The sequence below is a fragment of the Xyrauchen texanus genome, chromosome 50 (genome assembly GCF_025860055.1).
Source record: "Xyrauchen texanus isolate HMW12.3.18 chromosome 50, RBS_HiC_50CHRs, whole genome shotgun sequence".
NCBI classification, from domain to species: Eukaryota; Metazoa; Chordata; class Actinopteri; order Cypriniformes; family Catostomidae; genus Xyrauchen; species Xyrauchen texanus.
This window is the reverse complement of record NC_068325.1, coordinates 22,173,827-22,195,733: the sequence shown is the minus strand read 5'-3', so window position 1 is coordinate 22,195,733 and position 21,907 is coordinate 22,173,827. Positions and strand designations below refer to the sequence as shown.

The 21,907-nt window shown below is 43.1% G+C and overlaps 2 protein-coding genes across 4 annotated transcripts; both read left to right on the top strand.

The window, feature by feature from the left end:
• The first annotated feature begins 6,436 nt into the window (after positions 1 to 6,436).
• On the top strand, positions 6,437 to 11,523 carry cdkn1a (cyclin-dependent kinase inhibitor 1A). 3 transcript variants are annotated; one of them, XM_052124054.1, is made up of 3 exons: positions 6,437 to 6,590; positions 8,736 to 9,165; positions 9,247 to 11,523. In XM_052124054.1, exons 2-3 carry the CDS (start codon positions 8,745 to 8,747, stop codon positions 9,300 to 9,302), a joined length of 477 nt encoding a protein of 158 aa, XP_051980014.1. In that variant the 5' UTR covers positions 6,437 to 6,590; positions 8,736 to 8,744; the 3' UTR covers positions 9,303 to 11,523. The 3 variants fall into 3 exon arrangements, with proteins under 3 accessions (XP_051980014.1, XP_051980012.1, XP_051980013.1); XM_052124052.1 differs by lacking the exon at positions 6,437 to 6,590 and adding an exon at positions 7,892 to 8,017; XM_052124053.1 differs by lacking the exon at positions 6,437 to 6,590 and adding an exon at positions 8,026 to 8,182.
• A 1,200-nt stretch (positions 11,524 to 12,723) lies between these two features.
• Positions 12,724 to 19,634, top strand: LOC127641256 (transmembrane and coiled-coil domains protein 2-like). Its single transcript, XM_052124095.1, has 5 exons — positions 12,724 to 12,966; positions 16,052 to 16,414; positions 16,501 to 17,111; positions 17,192 to 17,327; positions 17,499 to 19,634. Exons 1-5 carry the CDS (start codon positions 12,964 to 12,966, stop codon positions 17,796 to 17,798), a joined length of 1,413 nt encoding a protein of 470 aa, XP_051980055.1. The 5' UTR covers positions 12,724 to 12,963; the 3' UTR covers positions 17,799 to 19,634.
• The last annotated feature ends 2,273 nt before the right edge of the window (positions 19,635 to 21,907 follow it).

Genomic DNA, 21,907 nt, shown 5'->3' with positions numbered 1-21,907 from the left:
CTGTGGTTGTCCATGTGGCTGATTCCCCCAAGTAGGTAAAACTGCAGGCCAGAGATCTCCAAAAGGGGGGGTCACTTCCTCTCACTGTTAGGGAACGGGTTAGGGGGTCCCTCTATCTTTGCTGGCGGTTTGGAGATCTACCTGCAGCAGAGTTTGTCATTGGCTCATTCTGTTCAGATTTTCTCGCTGACTAAACGTTTATCACAAAGCAGTCGTAGTGCAAATGCATTGAACATGTTCGAATTCGCTCATGGTCAAAAGAGTATACTTTGAAATGCAACAATCAAGAGTTCATTGCAAACTTGTGGCGAATTGTTCATTGTTGCCAAAGGTTTGCTGCAGGTTCACTACTACCGGTGAAGAGCTGCAAACATTAGCAGCAAATCACAAGCTCATTTGCATGTGAAAATAACGAGTGGCAAATTTGCGTCTAGTTTGCCTGAACTCCAGATTTTGTGTAAAGTTGATCGGATAAGGAAGTTCTACTTCCGTGAGACTGAGCCATTTGATTAGCCACGCCCTCCAAAGATACCAAATTAGCTTTGAGCAGAAATGGTGTTCAAAAACAACAGCATAAAAATAGCGCCCTCAACTGACAACTGTTATGAACGGCACGGAAGTGGCATTAAGCCTCAATAATTCAAGAACTAGGTCACGAGTACAAGCGGCCGAAATGGGCTTCATCAGATGGGTGGCGGGCTTCTCCCTTAGGGTGAGGAGCTCAGTCATCCGTGAGGAGCTCGGAGTAGAGCCGCTGCTCCTTTGCGTCGAAAGGAGTCAGTTGAGGTGGTTTGGGCATCTGGTAAGGATGCCGTCTGGGCGCCTCCCTAGGGAGGTGTTTCGGGGAGGCCTCGGGGAAGACCCAGGATTAGGTGGAGAGATTACATCTCCACACTGACCTGGGAACGCCTCGGGTCGCCCAGTCAGAGCTGGTTAATGTGGCTCGGGATAGGGAAGTTTGGGGCCCCCTGCTGGAGCAGCTGCCCCCGCGACCCGACTTCGGATAAGCGGTTGAAGATGGATGGAATTCGCTGCAACTTCAATACTTTGAGAACACAAAATGATTGATGGGTCACATTTTTGTTTGCTATTTACATTCTAGAGCGGTCACGGAGACCGGCAAGATCTCCCGACACTTAATGTGATGAATATGAGTATGAGATGCGAAAAATGAATTTTTAAAAGTGCAAATATTCCATGTATTCTCCCTTAATATGCTCTTTTTTTTTTGAGTTATTATACAATCTCTTTACCCAGTCTAGAGGTTGCTGTGTCTTTAAGAACACTTGTGTTTCTTGGGGAAAACGTACATTCAATAATACAGTAAAGATTTAGATGGTAAAATAGTCATTTTAAATGAATTAAATCCACGTGTCTGTTCACCGTGATGCTCAAAATCACCCGCCCTTTCTCTCGCATCCGTGACGTCACGTTCTGAGTCACCGCCTCCAACCCCCTGTGCTGCGTGGAGCGACTCGTGAATTTGAACTCTTCCACGTGCTGAGGAATGTTATGAAATTCCCGCCAAACCGCAGAACACTCTAATGAACACAAACCATTCATTAAACCTCAATTTACACGCGTGATGGGCTTTTCCGTGAAGGCTGTTATTGTCAATCAAAATGTTTGCTTTAATTGGTCAGAACACTGTTTTGAATATTATCAGATTTTATTATGAATGAGTAAATAAATGTGTAATTATGCAAAAACGGTAGTTACAAATTTCCATGTGTGCAACATTAAATGATGGAAATACCATAATAATGACCATATTCATGTAGCGTACCATTATATTTACATGCTACTCCAGCTCAATATAGTCAGTCATGTCCAAAAATCACGGTTTTAAAACATGGTATGTTTAAGAACATGGAATTACTGTAATATTATTTTGTAGAAGTTGCCACTTATAATAAAACCTCCTGCGGTTAATCTTTTAAATGTGCAGTTATTATACTCTTAAACTGTTTAGTATGTAAATGAATTATAGTTATTTTACTCTAAACTTTCAAACTCTTGCTTCTGTCATTGATTTACAACATCTTAAACCTGCTACTGGCTTATATAAAAGTTGCTGATGTATCTTTGGCTGTAAACGTCATTGTTTGTTTATTAATGACGTGAGCGTGCCGCTGTCAACAATGAACCAGGACACACAAGTTAGTGAACCCAAATGCAGTATTTAATGAAGATGAATACACTAATAACACAAGGCTTGATGAACAAAGGAACAACATAGCTCAATGCTACAATGGACAAGACCATAAGTGAGGTAACCCACAGGACACTGATGGAGAACAGGTGAAACTAATGATAATGGTGCATGCTGGGAATTGTAGTGTGGGGAACAACTACAACACAAGGTCAAGGTTAAACCAAGAGTCCATGAACATGAAGGAGTGGTGACATCCAGTTTCCCTGTTAAAACACGTGAGCATGTGTGGTGGGTGGGGCGTGCTCAAATTTCAGCGCATGTGTGTGTCTGTAATATTCGGTTATTAGAGGACATGGTGATTAATTACTGTCATTTTAGGAGACTTGGTATAGTCCGCGAGTCAAAGCCTCATATGAAAAGTGTGAGGGCAAAAATGCACCTGTAGTAAATTCTTCTGAAGACATGGATTAAACCACTGGAGTTTTATGGATTACTTTTATGCTGCATTTATGTGCTTTTTGGAGCTTCAAAGTTCTGGTCAGCATTCACTTGCATTGTATGGACCTACAGAGATTAAACATTCTTCTAAAAATCTTCGTTTGTGTTCTGCAGAAGAAAAAGTCACTCATCTGGGATGACATGAGGGTGAGTAAATGATTACAGAATTATCATTTTTGGGTGGACTGTCCCTTTAAAGTGATGTTCTGTCATCATTTTCCAACCCTCATGTTGTTCCAAACCGGTGTGACCATTTGTATTCTGTGGAACACAAACTATGTTAGTCTCAGTCACCATTCACTTTCAAAATATAGATAACTGACTGAAAGTAAATGGTGACTCAGGCAAACATGGTCTAATATCTCATTGTGTTGCATGGAAGAAAGTCATGTGGGTTTGGAACAACATGATGGTGAATGATGACAGAATTCCATTACATTCCATTGTGAAGCCTCCACACGCGCTACGTCTCCATGGTAACACACTCAACAAGTCACGTGATAAGATGCGCGGACTGACGGTCTCAGACGCGGAGGCAACTGAGATTCGTCCTCCGCCACCCGGATTGAGGCGAGTCACTACGCCACCACCAGCACTTAAGAGCGGGCATTCCAAATTGGGGGGAAAAATTGGTATCAAAAAGCTGAAGTTAACGAGAACCATACGCTAACGTTATGGTAACGTTCTGTGCTCTCTGGGAACAGATTTAGACTTTTACTAGCAATTATATCAAATATATTAAAAAAGAAAATGAGCAATTAACAAACTAATCTAAAAATAGTGCTGGGCGGGTCACACTTCAGTTCGGGGTTATTTATTTAAGCTTCAAACAAAGTCAATGTACAGTCAAAACTACAATAATACACATATAAAGAGAAAAACAATACAGTCGGGGGCCTAAACATTATAAATATATTGAAGGACTCGCATATAGAAACAGTTTTAATTGCTTTCTTATTATGTGAATGAAAAATAGTCTTTTATATTTTAATTTCTTTTTCAAGAACCAGAAACAAAGGTTGGGATTTACTGTACTTTTATTTATATGTGAAATTTAGCTCAAATTAAATGTGTAATATAGTATTCTTTTATTTGAGGGGATATTAGTAAAACCAAATATAACGTTATCTAAACAAAGGAAAAAGTGGGTTCAGTGTTATCAATTATAAATCTGGTCAAATCTTTCCAGAATGTCCCGCATGAGCACAATCCCAAATAAATTAAACAAGGACTCCGGCAATGTATTGCACAAAGAACAGTTCAAATCAACATCCTTTTTACATTTAACAAGAAAAATATTAACTAAGATTTTGAAAGTTACTTCCTTTATTTACTAATATATATTTGTTTGGTAAATCCCAGATGACCTCCATAATAAACCTTCCACCAGTTTGGCATAGAGACAATGTCTTTAAGGAGCGAATAGTTTTATTAATATTTAAAACTTCAGGGGCAAAACAAAGTTTCCCAATTGCAGTATCAGATCATAAGCAGGAGGGGGCGCTGTTGAGTATTAGCTCTGAATGGTGCAGGACCCCTGTGGGACAATAGAAACTCAGAATAAAGCTGCGTACACACTACCAGCGACATCGCGCGCGACAGCGACTCAATCCCATTCATTTTCAATGCGAGCACAGCGACTTCCGGCGACACGAGCTGTCGCGACCATTGGCGACTAGATGTGGGCGTGTCCAGCGACGCGACAAAGTTGAGACAAGTTCAACTTTATTCAAATGAAGAGCGACTAACGGAAGTGACAGCCAATAGGAGAGAAGACGGGAGACCTCACGTGATCCTTCTCTCTCTCTCTCTCTCTCTCTCTCTCTCTCTCTCCTGCAGTAACGGAAAGATGGATGAAAGGCTAATTCTTGCTGTTAGAAATGTTCCAGTGCTCTATGATATTTCTCTTCCCACGTACAAGGACATTTTTAAGAAAAATACTGCATGGAAAGGTGTATCTGAGATCGTGGGGACTTTGTGGACCCAGACAGACCGGCGTTTGCGTTTCCGCCGCAGATAAACAGCCGCTATGCTAACGGCTCGCCTTGTTTCTCATTCATCTTTGATATAAAGCATTTTATGTACTGATTCCATTTATATTTAGTCTTTTCCCTCCAAAATGTTTGTTTTTAGTGGCAAGAAAAGAGATTCGCTGTCAAGAGCAATGGAATGACATCCGTGAATGTCATTTATAAACGTTACTAGGCAACCAGTAGTGGGAACACCCACTAGCGACTTCACCGCCAGCCACTGGCGACCTGCAGCGATGAAAGTCTCTGGCAGTGTGTACGCAGCTCAAATTTATGAAAGGAAGATAAATTCAGAGGGATTTTGTCAATTTTGTAATCACAAATCAAGAGACACTCAAGACCAACTATTTTGGAGAAAACAAACTTGCGTATAAAATTCCAGAGAGAATTTGGATTTATAATGAAACGTCCAATCCAATTAATTAAAAAATATTATTTAGAGGAAGTTCAATCCACCTGATTCATAAGTATTCATTATTATAGATTAACTAATATAATGTGTTTTGTCTCCAAAGAAAATGAAATAAAGCGGTATCAATAACTTACTCATCTCTTTAGAAACATGGAGTGAATGGCCGACACACTCTTACAGACCCTCAGCTTTACACAACTCCACCTTCAGAGATAAATCCCCCAAAAGCCAGTGATTCAACTGTGCTTTAGTTTCTGAAGAATGGGATCAAACTGTATCTTACATAGACTGTAAAAAAAGATGGCCGACGCCCCTTCGCTCTTTTCCATCGGTGAGAACTGAAGCCGCCAGTGTCCCGATATGGCGCTGACATCTTGGGACTTGAGTCTGCGCAGTTGCGATTTCGGGACCAGACCTGCGCAGTAGTGAACAGGAAGTAAAGCCGCAAAATCAAGGCCCCGCCCTCACTCTCGCTTAATCGCAAGCACACGCCCCTTTTGACTTATGACGGTGTGAAATAATTAATTATAGAAATGTAGATATTAAATTTAAAGCTCCAATCTCATCAGTCCTCCGAAGATCCCGAAAAAAAGTTGGTGCTTCAGTGACTACTACGCTCAGAGAACCTGTCAATCACAGCTGTCAATCATGATGTCACAGCAGCGTTTTTATAGCATCAAATAACTAAAAACAAACTTATTTTGAAAACAAACACTTGAAATGACATCAACGTGATAGAAACGACAGTAAATGACAGAAACTATCTTTGGAAAAAAGATATGTGAAGTGTAATTTAATTGTTTAGTTGGTCTCACGTCCCGTTGAATAACATGGGGAGGCGGGGCTTATGACCTATACTAGGACCAGCCACCGGGGGGGCGATCGAGATGTTTTGGCTTCACTTTTGAGATAACAATCCCCATATATGTAATTGACCCAAATTTTTGTAATGACCTAAAAATAAAAGCATGCTCTACTGTATCGAAGGCTTTATAGAAATCTAAGAAAAGTATAAATCCATTATCAGTACATAAATGTGAGTAGTCCAACAAGTCTAAGACTAATCTTATATTGTTTGAAATATGTCTTTTCTTTAAGAAGCCAGATTGGGCCTCATCTATAATGGGACCCCAGTTCTGGGTTAGTAGGTCATGTTCTGTTCCCTTCTGTGACGCAGGGCCACTGGAATTTCCTCTGCGCGAGCTCCACATAAACTCACGTGTTGGCATGGGACACAGTACACGTGCTGTTCTCACTAAACCCCGCCCTTTACGGTCACGCCCACCGGGGTTCATAAACTCTCCCTGCAGGAAAATATTGAACTCTCGTTCATTACTCGAGACTTTCACCTGAAGGCAAGTCTCAAACTTTGATTTTCACCTCGATACTTTTGCTGAGGATAAATCTAACTTCTACAGTTTTATCTGCAAAGTGCGATATATTGTTTTTTAAAGGAAAACAAAAACAACAAAAACACTTTGGAAGCTATAAACTTGTAAGTTGCATGTTTTTTTTTTTTTTTATCCAATTTGCATGCAAACTACTTTAGTTTTCTTTTATCTTTTAATTATTACAACACTTCTGGTTCATTTTAGGTTATGCAAATCAAGCATTAAACTAAAGTGTAACTGTCTTGCTGCTTTCTGATGATGATCGAGTACAATAAACATCATATAGGTACTTTCAGACTTTTCTAAATGTTCAAGCTTTGTTGTATGGATCAATGTGGCACTTTTAATTGTCATCAGATATTTTAGCAGCGCACTGAATGTCATTGTAAACTGATGTGATAGAGTAAAGTCTGTTTGCACCGGCATGCACGAGATTCAGATTCACGTGGACCCAGAAGACAGAGTGGGCGGGGCCGAGTCGTATCTGTGTCACTCCTGACCAATCAAACAGCATACCGGTTTCCCGCCACCGTCTTGAATGTTTTTTTTTAGTAATGAACTTCACGCTCCTTCACTGTTGCTAATGCGGACTCAAAGCAGATGACGTCACAATGTAACCATAAAGTTATTTATTACACGTTTCTAAAAGTGTTATACTAGATTACAGTAATAATAATAAAAAAAAATGTACAGCTGTGTCTAAATAAAACATATTTGTTATTGTTCACAGAAGTTACATTTCAGCAGTTTTAAATCTGTTTCTCACACAGAGCCCAAATACTTATTTTATTTATATTTTATGTCAGTGTTGTGGCAAATATATGTGACTTTCAGCCCACAATATGTTTCGTGGAAACATGGAAAAGATGCAAAAAGCGAACTTGTGTTTTTATGTCGTAAAAATAGACAAGCTTTATGAATGAAAATGTATGAAATATATTGTGTATGTACCCTTTATCTAGCGGTTAATAAATGCCTCAAGACCACTGTAAAGTCATGCCAGTGCAGCTTCTAACTTCTTGAATGGAGAAAGACCAAAAATCTCCTAAACTGTTGCTCAAGATCACAATCTAAGAACATATTTCAAATCCGCAATACATCTGTATAATACTGGAATCATACTTTGTACTGCTTTATGTTAAAACGCAATTTTCACGGCTTGTGTATATGTGCGCATGCGCATTAGCGAGTTGATTGACAAGCGAGGTCTCGATCTAAAAGGCGATTGGCTCTTTTAACTGTAAGGCGGGACTTCTGGTCTACATCCGTTGGGCGCTAGAACTTGTTTGGGCGTTCCATTTTCTCCCATTTATTTAAACCGAAGTGGCCCATCTCTGCTAAACGGGCTCTGTTCCAGCGCCCTCTTCCGGTCAGGCTGCACACTGCAGCTGTAGTTTGAGGCAGTGGAACATGTCCTCGCATGTTCCTACAGTTCTGCCCAGACATGCATCTGTGTATGAGTCACCACAGCCTTTATAAGCTCCACACAGCCTCAGAGAGATAGACAGTCATGACTGCACAGAGGAGACAGGTCAGAGACAATGAAGACATTTGGGATATTGTTTTTGGAGTAGGAACGTCAGCGGTTACACACGCCAGATCGGTTCCTTGAGATGAGGGGAACGAGACTTTGTTGTCGTAAGCACTGAGGGGGAAGTCCTTCTAGACGACCTTGTTGAACCCTTCCCCATAGCGCGTACGTCAATGGCGAGTGAACTGATCGATAGGGAACAAAATAGTCCGATTTATACGCTTTTTTGTGTTGATATTATTTTTTGATGTTTTAATTTTCATTCCAGTTTTCGGACTTGATGGTGTTGTCTTATATTTATACTGATGTCTACAATAAAAAAAAATACAAATAAAATAAATACAAATCAAATGTTTGTTTGTTGACGAGGGTGTTTTACTGTGGAACTGAAAAACTACAGAATCTGCTCGAAATCAGGGAATTTTAAACTTTATTTAAATGTTTTATTATTAAATAAATACATAAATTGGTTACAAACCCTCCTATTTGAAACCAATGGCAATATCTACTCAAAATATAAAATTGACATTATTTAAAATGTAAAATATTTGTTTATTTGCAAAGCTGTTGTTATCATCTGTTGTCGATAATATCAGAATAGCCAAATATTATTAGATTTATTAGCCTGGCGGATATTTCAGTTTGCCGCTACTATTAACTAAAACTTTTAAGACTGGTATTGTTTCAAATGTTTAAGTCTTTGTCTCTGTCTTTGCAGTGGACCGCCATGTCATCTCACAAACAAATCCTCCGAGCTCTTGCCAACGGCCCGACGCGGCGGAGTCTTTTTGGTCCGGTGGATCGCGAGCAGCTTCAGGTGGAGTATCGCGACGCGTTGCGCAAAGACCTGGAAGATGCCATGCGCCGTTGGAGCTTCGATTTCGAATCAGAGAAGCCGCTGGAGGGCGGAGACTTCCAGTGGGAGTGCGTGTCCGGAGATGGAGTACCTGTACTGTACCGCAGCTGCCAGCGGGGGGCGCAGTGGAGACCGTGCGGAGAATCGTCATGTGAAAATCTGCCTGGGCCGTCTGGCGTCGGGAAAGAAAACATCCCCAAAACATCAGAGCGGGTCATTTCTGTGCCGCAGGATGTGGAGATGACGCCAGAAAAGACCGCGGTGCTGAAAAGGAAACAGATGAATATCACCGGTGAGCGGAGCATCACTTAAAATGAATAATAGGAGCGTTGTTGTTGTTGTATCTTATGCAGTGTCTCTCTTATCCAAACAGATTTCTACCGAGCGAAGAAGAGACTGGTGGCCACACCTCGCAAATCAGGAAATTAACTCTAACACACAAACACACTCTCAGGCGTGTGCGTGTGCATGTGCGATGCCTGGACTCTTATCCTCATCACAAGGAAACATGTTTTGATATAAACACTACATCAACACCGTTACCTGCCTTCATGGTTCTTCACTACATGAACTGAAACTGTACAAGAGTACCAGCGCCTGATTGATACGGTCTACCGCGAGCGGTGACGAAGTGCCTTTCCATTTAGAGTTTGTGTTTGTGTTAGCTTCATGCTGTTTGGGTTATTCAGTTGGAAATGGGTTCTTTGTCATTCCTTCTTTTAGCACTTACTGTTTAATGTTTTTACGTGTACGGTTGACATTTCAAGAAATGTCCATCCATCCATCCATCTTCAACCACTTATCCGAAGTCGGGTCGCGGGGGCAGCTGCTCCAGCAGGGGGCCCCAAACTTCCCTATCCCGAGCCACATTAACCAACTCTGACTGGGGGACCCAGAGGCGTTCCCAGGCCAGTGTGGAGATGTAATCTCTCCACCTAGTCCTGGGTCTTCCCTGAGACCTCCTCCCAGCTGGACTTGCCTGAAACACCTCCCTAGGGAGGCGGCCAGGGGGCATCCTTACCAGATGCCCAAACCACCTCAACTGACTCCTTTCAGCGCAAAGGAGCAGCGGCTCTACTCCGAGCTCCTCACGGATGACTGAGCTCCTCACCCTATCTCTAAGGGAGAAGCCCGCCACCCTTCTGAGGAAGCCCATTTCGGCCGCTTGTACTCGCAACCTAGTTCTTTCGGTCATGACCCAACCGTCATGACCATAGGTGAGGGTAGGAACAAAAATTGACCGGTAGATCGAGAGCTTTCAAGAAATGTATGTTTAAGAAATGCTGGTTCTGGGAAGATGCAAAACGTCCATGATTGAATCTTTTGGAAACAACCTTTGGTGCTACATTTCGTTTGCCGGTTATGGATCCTTAAAGCTGCTGTAAGTGATTTATTTTATTTTATTGAAAGGTAGGAAAAATTTTTACTAATCCCTGAAAGATATGAATGAAATAAGTGTTGTGAGATATCTCCGTGACCGCTCGAGACTCTGTAAACAACAAACATGTGACCTTGGCTAATGACACTTTCGACCTATCAATCATAGTATTGTAGCTGCAGCGAATTATTGAGTCTTAATGTCATTTTTATGCCATGTGGTTCTTAACACGTGCCAGCTGAGGGCGCTGTTTTGCTGCTGTTGTTTTTAACAACCGTTTGGTCTCAATAAAGCTCATTTGTTATCATTAGAGGGCGGGGGTTTGGAAAGGGGGGCGTGGATAATCCAACAGCTCCGCCTCCTGGAAGTAGAATGGCTAAAATCGCTTACAGCACCTTTAATAAAGTTACTATAAACTTGAACCTCATTTAAACTGCCAATCTGTTCTCATACAGCCGCTCTCTGAACAGAGCTGCAATTACATGTTTCCAGTGTATCCAATAATTTCTTTGTAAATTGTTTGCAAAACCATTTGTGTGCAAAGATCAGGGCTGGACTGGGAAGAGAAATCGGCCTGGGATTTTACATGGCGACTGGCCCAAAAATTGAGCGGGGGTTGGGGGGGGCGGCTTTTCTGATCGTGACGCCATTTTATGCTCCATTCTGCATAACGCGGCAGGTCATTTTTGCTTATCGCGGCCCATTCGGCACGTTTTGCGGCTGACCCACCAGCCCGCTTCATTTTCCCGCTGGTCAGTCCGCCACTGATCAGCCCCAAAGTGCGCCGGCCCACCGGGGAAAATACCCAGTATGCCAGATTGCCAGTCCAGCCCTGGCAAAGATGCATTCATTGAAATGCTAAAAAAGTGTTTTACATCAACAGTGTATTTACAAACACTCTCAGATTTCATATTTGTGTCATGGAACATGAACACTGAGAATAAAAAATTAGACCCCATTAACGTTGAGCAGGACGTTTAAAATAAACGTAATCACTAAAATTAATGATAAACCTTCAACGGTCCATAATTAAGTAACTTCAAGTGCTCATTAATATTCATGGATTTTTTCATTCCAAAATCTGTTCTTGTATCCTGATGCTCGTAGATTTCTGCGATCTGTCTGTAAATATCCACTAAATCTCGTGTTATTGTGTGAGTGTAGCTTGCACAGGTCTGTTATTGTTAAAGTGCTCAAAGTATCTTCTGTATTTATTTCCTGATGAATATTGTGTTGTAGATTTACATTTAAGTGTACTCAAATAAAGTTGTATATGAAAAGAAACTGATTTGTTGGTCATTTATCACACTTTCAAAACAGTGACTGTTGAATATTTGATTGATTTATTTTGCCGTTGTGTGTGTGTGTGTGTGTGTGTGTGTGTGTGTGTGTGTGTGTGTGCGCCTGGTAGGTATCCATTGTAAGGATATTTCTGTAAACAGATTTCCCACATATGCATGCAAACAAACTGAGATGTGCCAAAATTATTGTAAGACAGTATGATGATGCAGATAAGTTTAATAGAGGGTAAGTTGCATTTAACCCAATATATTCCTTTTAAGGTGCTGAATATGACTTTATCCATTCTACTTCCTCGAGACCGAGCCATTGGATTAGCCACACCCCTCCTTCCAAAACCCTGCACTTGAAGAGACGGGCACCGAGCAGGAACGGTTGTTGCAGCAAAACAGCGCCCTCAACTGGCAACTGTTATGAACAACATGGCATAAAAATGCCATTAAACCTCAATAATTCTCTGCAACTACAATACTGTGAGAACGAACAACGCCGAAAACGGTCTGCGGACACATTTTTGTTTGTTGTTTACAAACTCTCTAGAGTTGTCAGAGACCGGTGACACTTATTTCATGAATATATTTCTGGGAGTAGGAACACATTTTTGCATACCTTTCCATGAAAACAAATCACTTATAGCAGCTTTAAATAACGACACCATCAGAACCAGACCTGCAACATGATCTGACACTGAAACATATCACATGTGTGTGTGTGTGTGTGTGTGTGTGTGGTGTGTTTGTAGCACGTGCACATATTGTTTTGATGTGCACCCACTGCAGTGTGTATTAAATGTGTGTGTAACAGGTGCATAGTGTTGGACTTCAGCACAGTGACCCAGTTGTTTTGAAGCAGATTGCAATGATACTTACGTCAGCATTTCCCATCAGCCCCTCCTGTCTGTTTGGGAAAGGTCCTACAATGCCCCCCCATATGTGTTCCAAACAAACACGCCAGCCCCGCTCCCATAAACTATTCCAATCCACTATCATACATCTCTGACAGATTAATTCAGAGAGTGTGTATTCATGTAAAAGCTGCACTGTGTCAGTTTAATGTGAGAGTGTGTGTGTGTGTGTGTGTGTGTGTGTGTGTGTGTGTGTGTGTGTGTGTGTGTGTGTGTGACGCATACTCCGCTGAGCTCCCCTCCCCCTTTGTGCTGCAGCCGTGCCGAAACATACAGACACAAACACATACCCGGAGAGATAGAAATGAGAAAGGAACGAGAGATATAGATGAGAGAAAGATGCGAGAAACTAAATTGCAGATGATACTGACTCTACCGTAAACAATGAACAATTGGTCTGTGAGATAGACAGAGGACAGAAGGAGGGGTGCAAAAAAGGGAGAGACAGAGAGCGGTATGGCCCTCTTACACGTCTCTGCAGTGAAGCTGCACATCCTGGACTGAAGAACATGGTAATTTCTCACAAATTAATCTTCGATCTGTTCCTGTGTTGTAGCATCCATCCATCCACCCAACTGTCCATCCATAATCACTCGTCTATCTCACTGACTGTCTCTGAATTCAGCTGCAGATTTTACAAGTTTGAAATCAGCTGCAGATTCTGCATTTCTGAATTCAAATGAAGATTCTATATGTCTGAAGGAAGCTGCAGATTTCCATGTCTGATTCGACTGCAGATTCTGCATGTCTAAAATCAGTTGCACATTCTGCATTTCTGAAATCAACTACAGATTCTGCATTTCTACATTCAAGTGAAGATTTATATGTCTGAAGAAAGCAGCAGATGTTGTATGTCTGATATCTGCTGCAGATTCAGCATGTTTGAATTCGACTAAGTCAGCTGCACATTCTGCATGTCTGACGTCAGCTGCACATTCTGCATGTCTGAAGTCAGCTGCACATTCTGCATGTCTGAAGTCAGAAGTCAGCTGCACATTCTGCATGTCTGAAGTCTGAAGTCAGCTGCACATTCTGCATGTCTGAAGTCAGCTGCACATTCTGCATGTCTGAAGTCAGCTGCACATTCTGCATGTCTGAAGTCAGCTGCACATTCTGCATGTCTGAAGTCAGCTGCACATTCTGCATGTCTGACGTCAGCTGCACATTCTGCATGTCTGAAGTCAGCTGCACATTCTGCATGTCTGAAGTCAGCTGCACATTCTGCATGTCTGATGTCTGAAGTCAGCTGCACATTCTGCATGTCTGAAGTCAGAAGTCAGCTGCACATTCTGCATGTCTGAAGTCTGAAGTCAGCTGCACATTCTGCATGTCTGAAGTCAGCTGCACATTCTGCATGTCTGAAGTCAGCTGCACATTCTGCATGTCTGAAGTCAGCTGCACATTCTGCATGTCTGAAGTCAGCTGCACATTCTGCATGTCTGAAGTCAGCTGCACATTCTGCATGTCTGACGTCAGCTGCACATTCTGCATGTCTGACGTCAGCTGCACATTCTGCATGTCTGACGTCAGCTGCACATTCTGCATGTCTGACGTCAGCTGCACATTCTGCATGTCTGACATCAGCTGCACATTCTGCATGTCTGAAGTCAGCTGCACATTCTGCATGTCTGAAGTCAGCTGCACATTCTGCATGTCTGAAGTCAGCTGCACATTCTGCATGTCTGAAGTCAGCTGCACATTCTGAATGTCTGAAGTAAGCTGCACATTCTGCATGTCTGAAGCTGCACATTCTGCATGTCTGAAGCTGCACATTCTGCATGTCTGATGTCTGAAGTATTCTGCACGTCTGAAGTCAGCCGCAATTTCTGCACGTCTGAAGTCAGCCGCAATTTCTGCACGTCTGATGTCAGCCGCAATTTCTGCACGTCTGATGTCAGCCGCAATTTCTGCACGTCTGATGTCAGCCGCAATTTCTGCACGTCTGATGTCAGCCGCAATTTCTGCACGTCTGAAGTCAGCCGCAATTTCTGCACGTCTGAAGTCAGCCGCAATTTCTGCACGTCTGAAGTCAGCCGCACATTCTGCACGTCTGAAGTCAGCCGCACATTCTGCACGTCTGAAGTCAGCCGCACATTCTGCACGCCTGAAGTCAGCCGCACATTCTGCACGCCTGAAGTCAGCCGCACATTCTGCACGCCTGAAGTCAGCCGCACATTCTGCACGCCTGAAGTCAGCCGCACATTCTGCACGCCTGAAGTCAGCCGCACATTCTGCACGCCTGAAGTCAGCCGCACATTCTGCACGCCTGAAGTCAGCCGCACATTCTGCACGCCTGAAGTCAGCCGCACATTCTGCACGCCTGAAGTCAGCCGCACATTCTGCACGCCTGAAGTCAGCCGCACATTCTGCACGCCTGAAGTCAGCCGCACATTCTGCACGCCTGAAGTCAGCCGCACATTCTGCACGCCTGAAGTCAGCCGCACATTCTGCACGCCTGAAGTCAGCCGCACATTCTGCACGCCTGAAGTCAGCCGCACATTCTGCATGTCTGATGTCTGAAGTCAGCCGCACATTCTGCATGTCTGATGTCTGAAGTCAGCCGCACATTCTGCACGCCTGAAGTCAGCCGCACATTCTGCACGCCTGAAGTCAGCCGCACATTCTGCATGCCTGAAGTCAGCCGCACATTCTGCATGTCTGATGTCTGAAGTCAGCCGCACATTCTGCATGTCTGATGTCTGAAGTCAGCTGCACATTCTGCATGTCTGAAGTCTGAAGTCAGCTGCACATTCTGCATGTCTGAATTGAACTTGAACATTGACATTTTTGTTTGTTGAGATACCCCGTCATCTCGCACAAACTTCTAGTTTACACTACAGTAAACTCTCATGCAACCCTGCTGAATGGGTTTTTCTGAGGTTACACACACACACACACACAAGTCTGCAATTGGCATGCACTTCCACATGTATTTCAAGATTTAAGGACTTCAGAAACCCTCTTGGAGCGCTGCTGCTGTGTATGTCTAATTAACAAACCTCCTCCTAGTGAAAAACACATATCTTCTGAACTTTAATGGCATATGTCTGTTAACAGCTGCAGATTGAGTTACAGGATAAGATGATTTGATGTTGTGACTTTGTGTTGCGTGTGTATTCATTCATTCAATGCCTTGTATTGTGAGAGTGTATTATGAATGAGTCTTTATATATGTATAATTACTTTAGATTTTTCTATAGTGTGCATGACTAATCGTTTCAAACATACGTTGACGCCGAGTGTTTACGAGTCAATTATTTGTTAAATTAATGATAAAGCAATATAATCAAAAGGCGCGTCTCGGGTCGGGTCGGAATATCGCGCACCCGGTCCCCAGATGATTACAGTGATAAAGGCGGCCGGTGACGACGGTTCGAGAGAGAGAGAATTACGGGCATGTCCGTCATGTGTGTGTTTATGTTCGTCTGTTTTGGTTTTGAGTTTAATTAAATATGATTTATATTGACAAGCTGGTTCTCGCCTCCTCCTTGCCCACCTTAACCCCTTTACACCGTGTTTGTAATTTGAGTGTATATTGCACATTCTCCTGATGCATTACTGTAATTGCATGCTCATAGTTTCACTGTGTGTTTGCAGCTGGATAAGAGTGAAGTATCCACACTGAGTCTGCCACCGCCCGTGAGCCATGGAGGTTCAGACGGAAACATCAGCGTGGAGGCGGGTTCGGACGGGGCGTGTGGTGAGGTCCAGAGAACACGAGTGGCGCTGGAACACCTGCAGCAGAAGATCCTGAAGATCACTGAGCAGATCCGTGTGGAACAGGAAGCCCGTGATGATAACGTGGCTGAGTATCTCAAACTGGCCCACAATGCCGACAAACAACAGGCGTCGCGCATCAAACAGGTGTTTGAGAAGAAGAACCAGAAGTCTGCGCAGACGATTGCACACCTCCACAAGAAACTCGAGCACTACCACAAGAAACTCAAAGAGATTGAGCAGGTGAATTCACATTCATCATTGAAAGCATTTTTTCATGAGTTTGAATGGTTCTTCCACATCATTACCGATCCTTCTCTCATTTGCAGAACGGTCCTGCGCGGCAGCCCAAAGACGTGTTGAGGGACATGCAGCAGGGGCTGAAAGATGTTGGCGCTAATGTGCGGGCTGGAATCAGTGGTTTCGGAGGGGGCGTGGTGGAAGGGGTAAAGGGTGGAGTCTCGGCGCTCACGCACACTGCCGTTGTCTCCAAACCGCGAGAGTTTGCCAGTCTCATTCGCAACAAGTTCGGCAGCGCCGACAACATTGCCCACATGAAGGACGCTCTGGAGGACGGGCACACAGAGGAGACGCCCAGAGCTCTGAGCGGGAGTGCCACCCTCGTCTCCAGCCCCAAATACGGCAGCGACGACGAGTGCTCCAGCGCCACCTCTGGGTCTGCAGTTGGCAGCAACTCTGGCGGGGCGGGCGGGGCTATGTCCGGGATGGGGGCGACCATGGGTAGCCCTCGACTGGATGGACACCATCACCACCATCATCACCACCACTCGTCGTCTTCCTCTTGGGACGTGCTACTGGAAGGCCTGCAGGAGATCAAAGCCAGTCAGGTGCATATGGAGGACGCAATCGAAGACATGAAGGTGCAGCTTCAGAGCGACTACACCTACATGACCCAGTGCTTGCAGGAAGAGCGATACAGGTAAAAGAGCACCACCTACAGTAGATTTAGAGCACTGAAGAACCGAATATTGACACGTGCATTTTGTTTCTTCCACAAAGGTACGAGCGTCTAGAGGAACAGCTGAATGACCTGACGGAACTTCATCAGAACGAGATGAGCAACCTGAAGCAGGAGCTTGCCAGCATGGAGGAGAAGGTGGCGTATCAGTCGTACGAGAGAGCACGAGACATCCAGGTTAGTATGTTAAATACTTTTTGGTATTTGGTATTTAGATGTTAAAAGATTCTTCTATCTCAGTTTATTGCACAGAAGGTTTGGTGAGCATGAATCTCTAGGTGGAGAACTAACGTATGATATGATTACGGTGTCATGTCAACCCTAGTGTGTATGTGTTTGTGGGCACAGGAGGCGGTAGAGTCCTGTCTGACACGCATCACCAAACTGGAGCTGCAGCAGCAGCAGCAGCAGGTGGTACAGTTGGAGGGCGTCGAGAACGCAAACGCCCGAGCACTGCTAGGAAAACTCATCAACGTGATTCTCGCCCTGATGGCCGTACTGCTGGTGTTCGTCTCCACCATGGCCAACTTCATCACACCCCTCATGAAGACTCGCGCCAGAGTTGGCACCACCCTCGCCCTGGCGCTCTTCCTGGTCACACTGTGGAAGCACTGGGACTGGCTGGAGCTCTTCCTGGTGCCCAGCTGAGAGAACCAATTACCAGGTTCTAACTGTGAGGCATCCCGCCCATCGTAATCTCATGGCATTGGAATTTGACGATATTTCAGGATGTATAAACACAATTTAAACGTCCATCAATCGATTTTCTTCAGTCATTTGGGTGGGCAGACATGTGAGGTGGGCACTCAAAAAAGGGGCGGGAGCTCCAAAACACCATTAAAGATACTCCGATCAGCCACAACATTGAAAGCACCTGCCTATTATTGTGTAGGTCCACCTCGTGCCGCCAAAACAGCGCCAACCGCGTCTCAGAATATATTCTTCCCATCACAATTGTACAGAGTGGTTATCTGAGTTACCATAGACTTAGTCAGTTCAAACCATCTGGGCTGTGTTTCCCAATAACGCTCGATCTTAGCAGTTAAGAGCGTTTTCTGCGCGAAATTTTACGTACATTCGTTATTTTTTGATGCGCGTATCCCAAAACGGCACTTAACATGCACGTGCACGGGCGCACTTTAAGTGCTACTTAAGAGAGTCGCTCTCTTACGATGCTCTTAGCGCTGTACGATTACGTCAGAGCGCTCCTTAATCTACAAGCATTTTCAAGCACTACTTTAGTTACGATGCTTTTGGGAAATGGGCCGCAAAACTATGATGAATCGTAAGTTGGATTCTACGATGCTTTTGGGAAACGAAGCTCTGGCCATTCTCTGTTGACCTCTCAGAACTGGCGCTCACTGGATGTGTTATTGGCACCATTCGGAGGAAATTCTAGAGACTGTTGTGCGTGAAAATCCCAGAAATACTCAAACCAGCCCGTCTGGCACCAACTGAACTAAGTCTATGGTAACTCAGATAACCACTCTGTACAATTGTGGTGTCAGAATGCTGTTCTGAGATGCGGGTTGGCGGCACGAGGGGGACCTACACAATATTAGGCAGGTGCTTTTAATGTTGTGGTTGATCGGTGTATATGGAGCCCCTTACTTAACCCTTTCCCTAACCTTAACTGTGAGTAGAAGTGACACCCCCTTTTGGAGTAACCCGCCCCTTTCTGTGGTAACTCCGCCCTCTTTTGGAGATTCCACACCCATTTGGAGGTCTCCGGCCTGCAGGTATATCACCTTGGCTTTGGCCTGAAGATGGCACTGTTTCAGTCTCTTCAGTTCCAAAGAGAATTTAACTTTTTCTTTAGACCTTTTGAGCTTTTATGTCTCTTTGCTTCAGGGATGGTTCACCTAAAAATAATGTCATCATTCACTTACCAACATGCCGTTCCAAACCCGTATGACACTTTTCTTCCGTGGAACGCAAAAGCAGATATTTAGTTGGTTGTAGCCACATCAGCCACACTTCAAGGGGACAAAACCACCAAGAAAGCCCTATAAAAGTAGTCTGTGGCATGAGCGTGAGTAAACGATGACAGATTTACATTTTTGTGTGAACTATCCTTTAAACTAATGAATGTTAAATCTGTTTCTTAGAGCAGGCACAAGATGTTCTGTTGATGCATGGCTTTACTCTGACACATGCGGTCACATCTCAGACCGAACATCATCGCTACTGAAGGACCTTTTACATGCTAACACCAAAACTGTATGAGAAAATGTGTTTTGTCTCTGTAAAATTCTGTTATATTTGATCCTCTTTGAATTTTTTTTTTTTTTACAGAGGATGAAAAAATGTAATTTGACTTTGTGTGTTTGTGATATTTGGCATCGATTGAACTGGGAGACAATAATCAATAATCAATAATCACATTCGACTTCAGAACATTTTTGTAAACACAGTTATAGTGTGACACGCTCAATCACAACGGCATGATCATATTTATCATGTTTCTACCCGTTTCCTAAAAATCACAACTCCACTGTATTCTTAATAAAGAGACGTTTGCAAATGTATATTTACTGTTATAGTTTTGCTTGTATATATTTATTGTTATGAATCAATATAGATGTATATATACAAAAAAAACACTGCAAAATGATCAGTTTCTCTGGATTTACTATTTATATGTGTGTGTTTGAGTAAAATGAACATTTGTGCTTTATTCTATGAAGTACTGACAACATTTCTGCCAAATTCCAAATATAAATATTGTCATTTACAGCATTTATTTGCAGAAAATGACAACTGGTCAAAATAACACAGAAGATGTCGTGTTTTCAGACCTGGAATAATGCAAAGAAAACAAGTTCATATTCATTATTAATTAACACAATATTAATGTTTTAACTGAGAGTTCAGAAATCAATATTTGGTGGAATAATCCTGATTTTCAATCACAGCTTTCAAGTGTCTTGGCATACCCTCTGCCAGTCTTTCACATTGCTGTTGGCATGCCCTCTGCCAGTCTTTCACATTGATGTTGGGTGACTTTATGCCACTCCTGGCGCAAATATTCAAGCATCTTGTTTTTGTTTGATGGCTTGTGGGCATCCATCTTCCTTTTGAGGTGTTCAATGGGGTCCAGGTCTAGAGATTGGGCTGAACATGACAGGGTCTTGATCCGGTGCTCCTCCATCCACACCTTGCTTGACCCGCTGTGTGGCATGGAGCATTGACCTACTGGAGAAACCAGTCCTCAGAGTTAGGGAACACTGTCAGAGCAGAAATAAGCACATTTTCTTCCAGGATAACCTTGTGAAGGAGGCATGAATCAAGCCACGGACAAAGACGAATCTGCCCGATTCCTGCCTTGCTGAAGCTCCCCCAAATCATCGACGATCCTCCACCTGGTCGTCTAATGGTGAGACGGAGACCTGGAAGAAAACTTGCTTCCTTCTGCTCTGACAATGTTTCTCAACTCTGAGGATTGGTTTCTCCAGCAGGACAATACTCCATGCCACACAGACAGGTCAAGCAAGGTGTGGATGGAGGACCACTGGATCAAGACCCTATCATGGCCACACCTGAACCCCAATGAACACTTCAAGAGGAAGATGGATGGCCACAAGCCACCAAACAAAGCTGAGCTGCTTGAATTTTTGCACCAGGAGTGGCATGAAGTCACCCAACAGCAATGTGAAAGACTGGCAGAGGGCATGCCAACAGCAATGTGAAAGACTGGCAGAGGGTATGCCAAGACACTTGAAAGCTGTGATTGAAAATCAGGATTATTCCACCAAATATTGATTTCTGAACTCTCAGTTAAAACATTAATATTGTGTTAATTAATAATGAATATGAACTTGTTTTCTTTGCATTATTCCAGGTCTGAAAACACGACATCTTCTGTGTTATTTTGACCAGTTGTCATTTTCTGCAAATAAATGCTCTAAATGACAATATTTATATTTGGAATTTGGCAGAAATGTTGTCAGTACTTCATAGAATAAAACTAAAATGTTCATTTTACTCAAACACACACATATAAAGAGTAAATCCAGAGAAACTGATCATTTTGTGGTGGTCTCTTAATTTTTTCAGATCTATGTAGATTTATATGTTAATGTTTATAATATAGTGCTGAGGTGGTGCGACAATCTGCTGCCATTTACATTTATGAAACAGTCACATTTTCAGTTCACCAGGTTTATGATTCTGAGTTTGTTTTAATCCCACTCTATAACGAAGCAGATGTGATTTGTTGTCAATTCATAAATCTGCTCTTGTGACTGAACTGAGAACTGCAGTGACAGCGTCATCTGGCGGTCAGATGCAGTTACTACTCCACAGCGGGCGCCTCATTATCTTTCTAATGGGAAGCAGCTACATTTAATTAATCTTATGCAAATGAGATCGATCTGACAAGCTGTGCCTGGAAGAGAGGAACATGGACAGAATTAGAAATATCAGACGTTGTAAACCGAGAAAAACTCAAATGATCTCAGCCTCAAACGGCACATCTAAAAAGACCGTTAAGGGACAGCTCTGAATTTACCCTCAGAAATGGCGGGAACTTTCGAAAAATGCCAATTTCACTCTGACAGGGCGACTTTACGGTATTTACACATGAAACAAAACGAAATACCATACTGCTTCAATGAACACTTCTGAGACTAAATTACTTACTTTATTTGACTAAGTTTGGGGCGTTTATGAAATCAAATCTTTGTCAGTTTTGTCTGATGTACTTCAAAATATTTTCATACATGAAATATCCTTTACCTCAACTGTATTATCTGCTT

Bases quoted from the DNA above. Each gene is read 5' to 3' on its own strand.
- cdkn1a (XM_052124052.1), top strand. From the start codon at position 7,997: ATGACTGCACAGAGGAGACAG. The intron at 8,018-8,735 runs GTCAGAGACAAT...CTGTCTTTGCAG, and splicing joins TGACTGCACAGAGGAGACAG to TGGACCGCCATGTCATCTCA. The intron at 9,166-9,246 runs GTGAGCGGAGCA...TTATCCAAACAG, and splicing joins GAAACAGATGAATATCACCG to ATTTCTACCGAGCGAAGAAG.
- LOC127641256 (XM_052124095.1), top strand. The intron at 16,415-16,500 runs GTGAATTCACAT...TCTCATTTGCAG, and splicing joins AACTCAAAGAGATTGAGCAG to AACGGTCCTGCGCGGCAGCC. The intron at 17,112-17,191 runs GTAAAAGAGCAC...TCTTCCACAAAG, and splicing joins TTGCAGGAAGAGCGATACAG to GTACGAGCGTCTAGAGGAAC.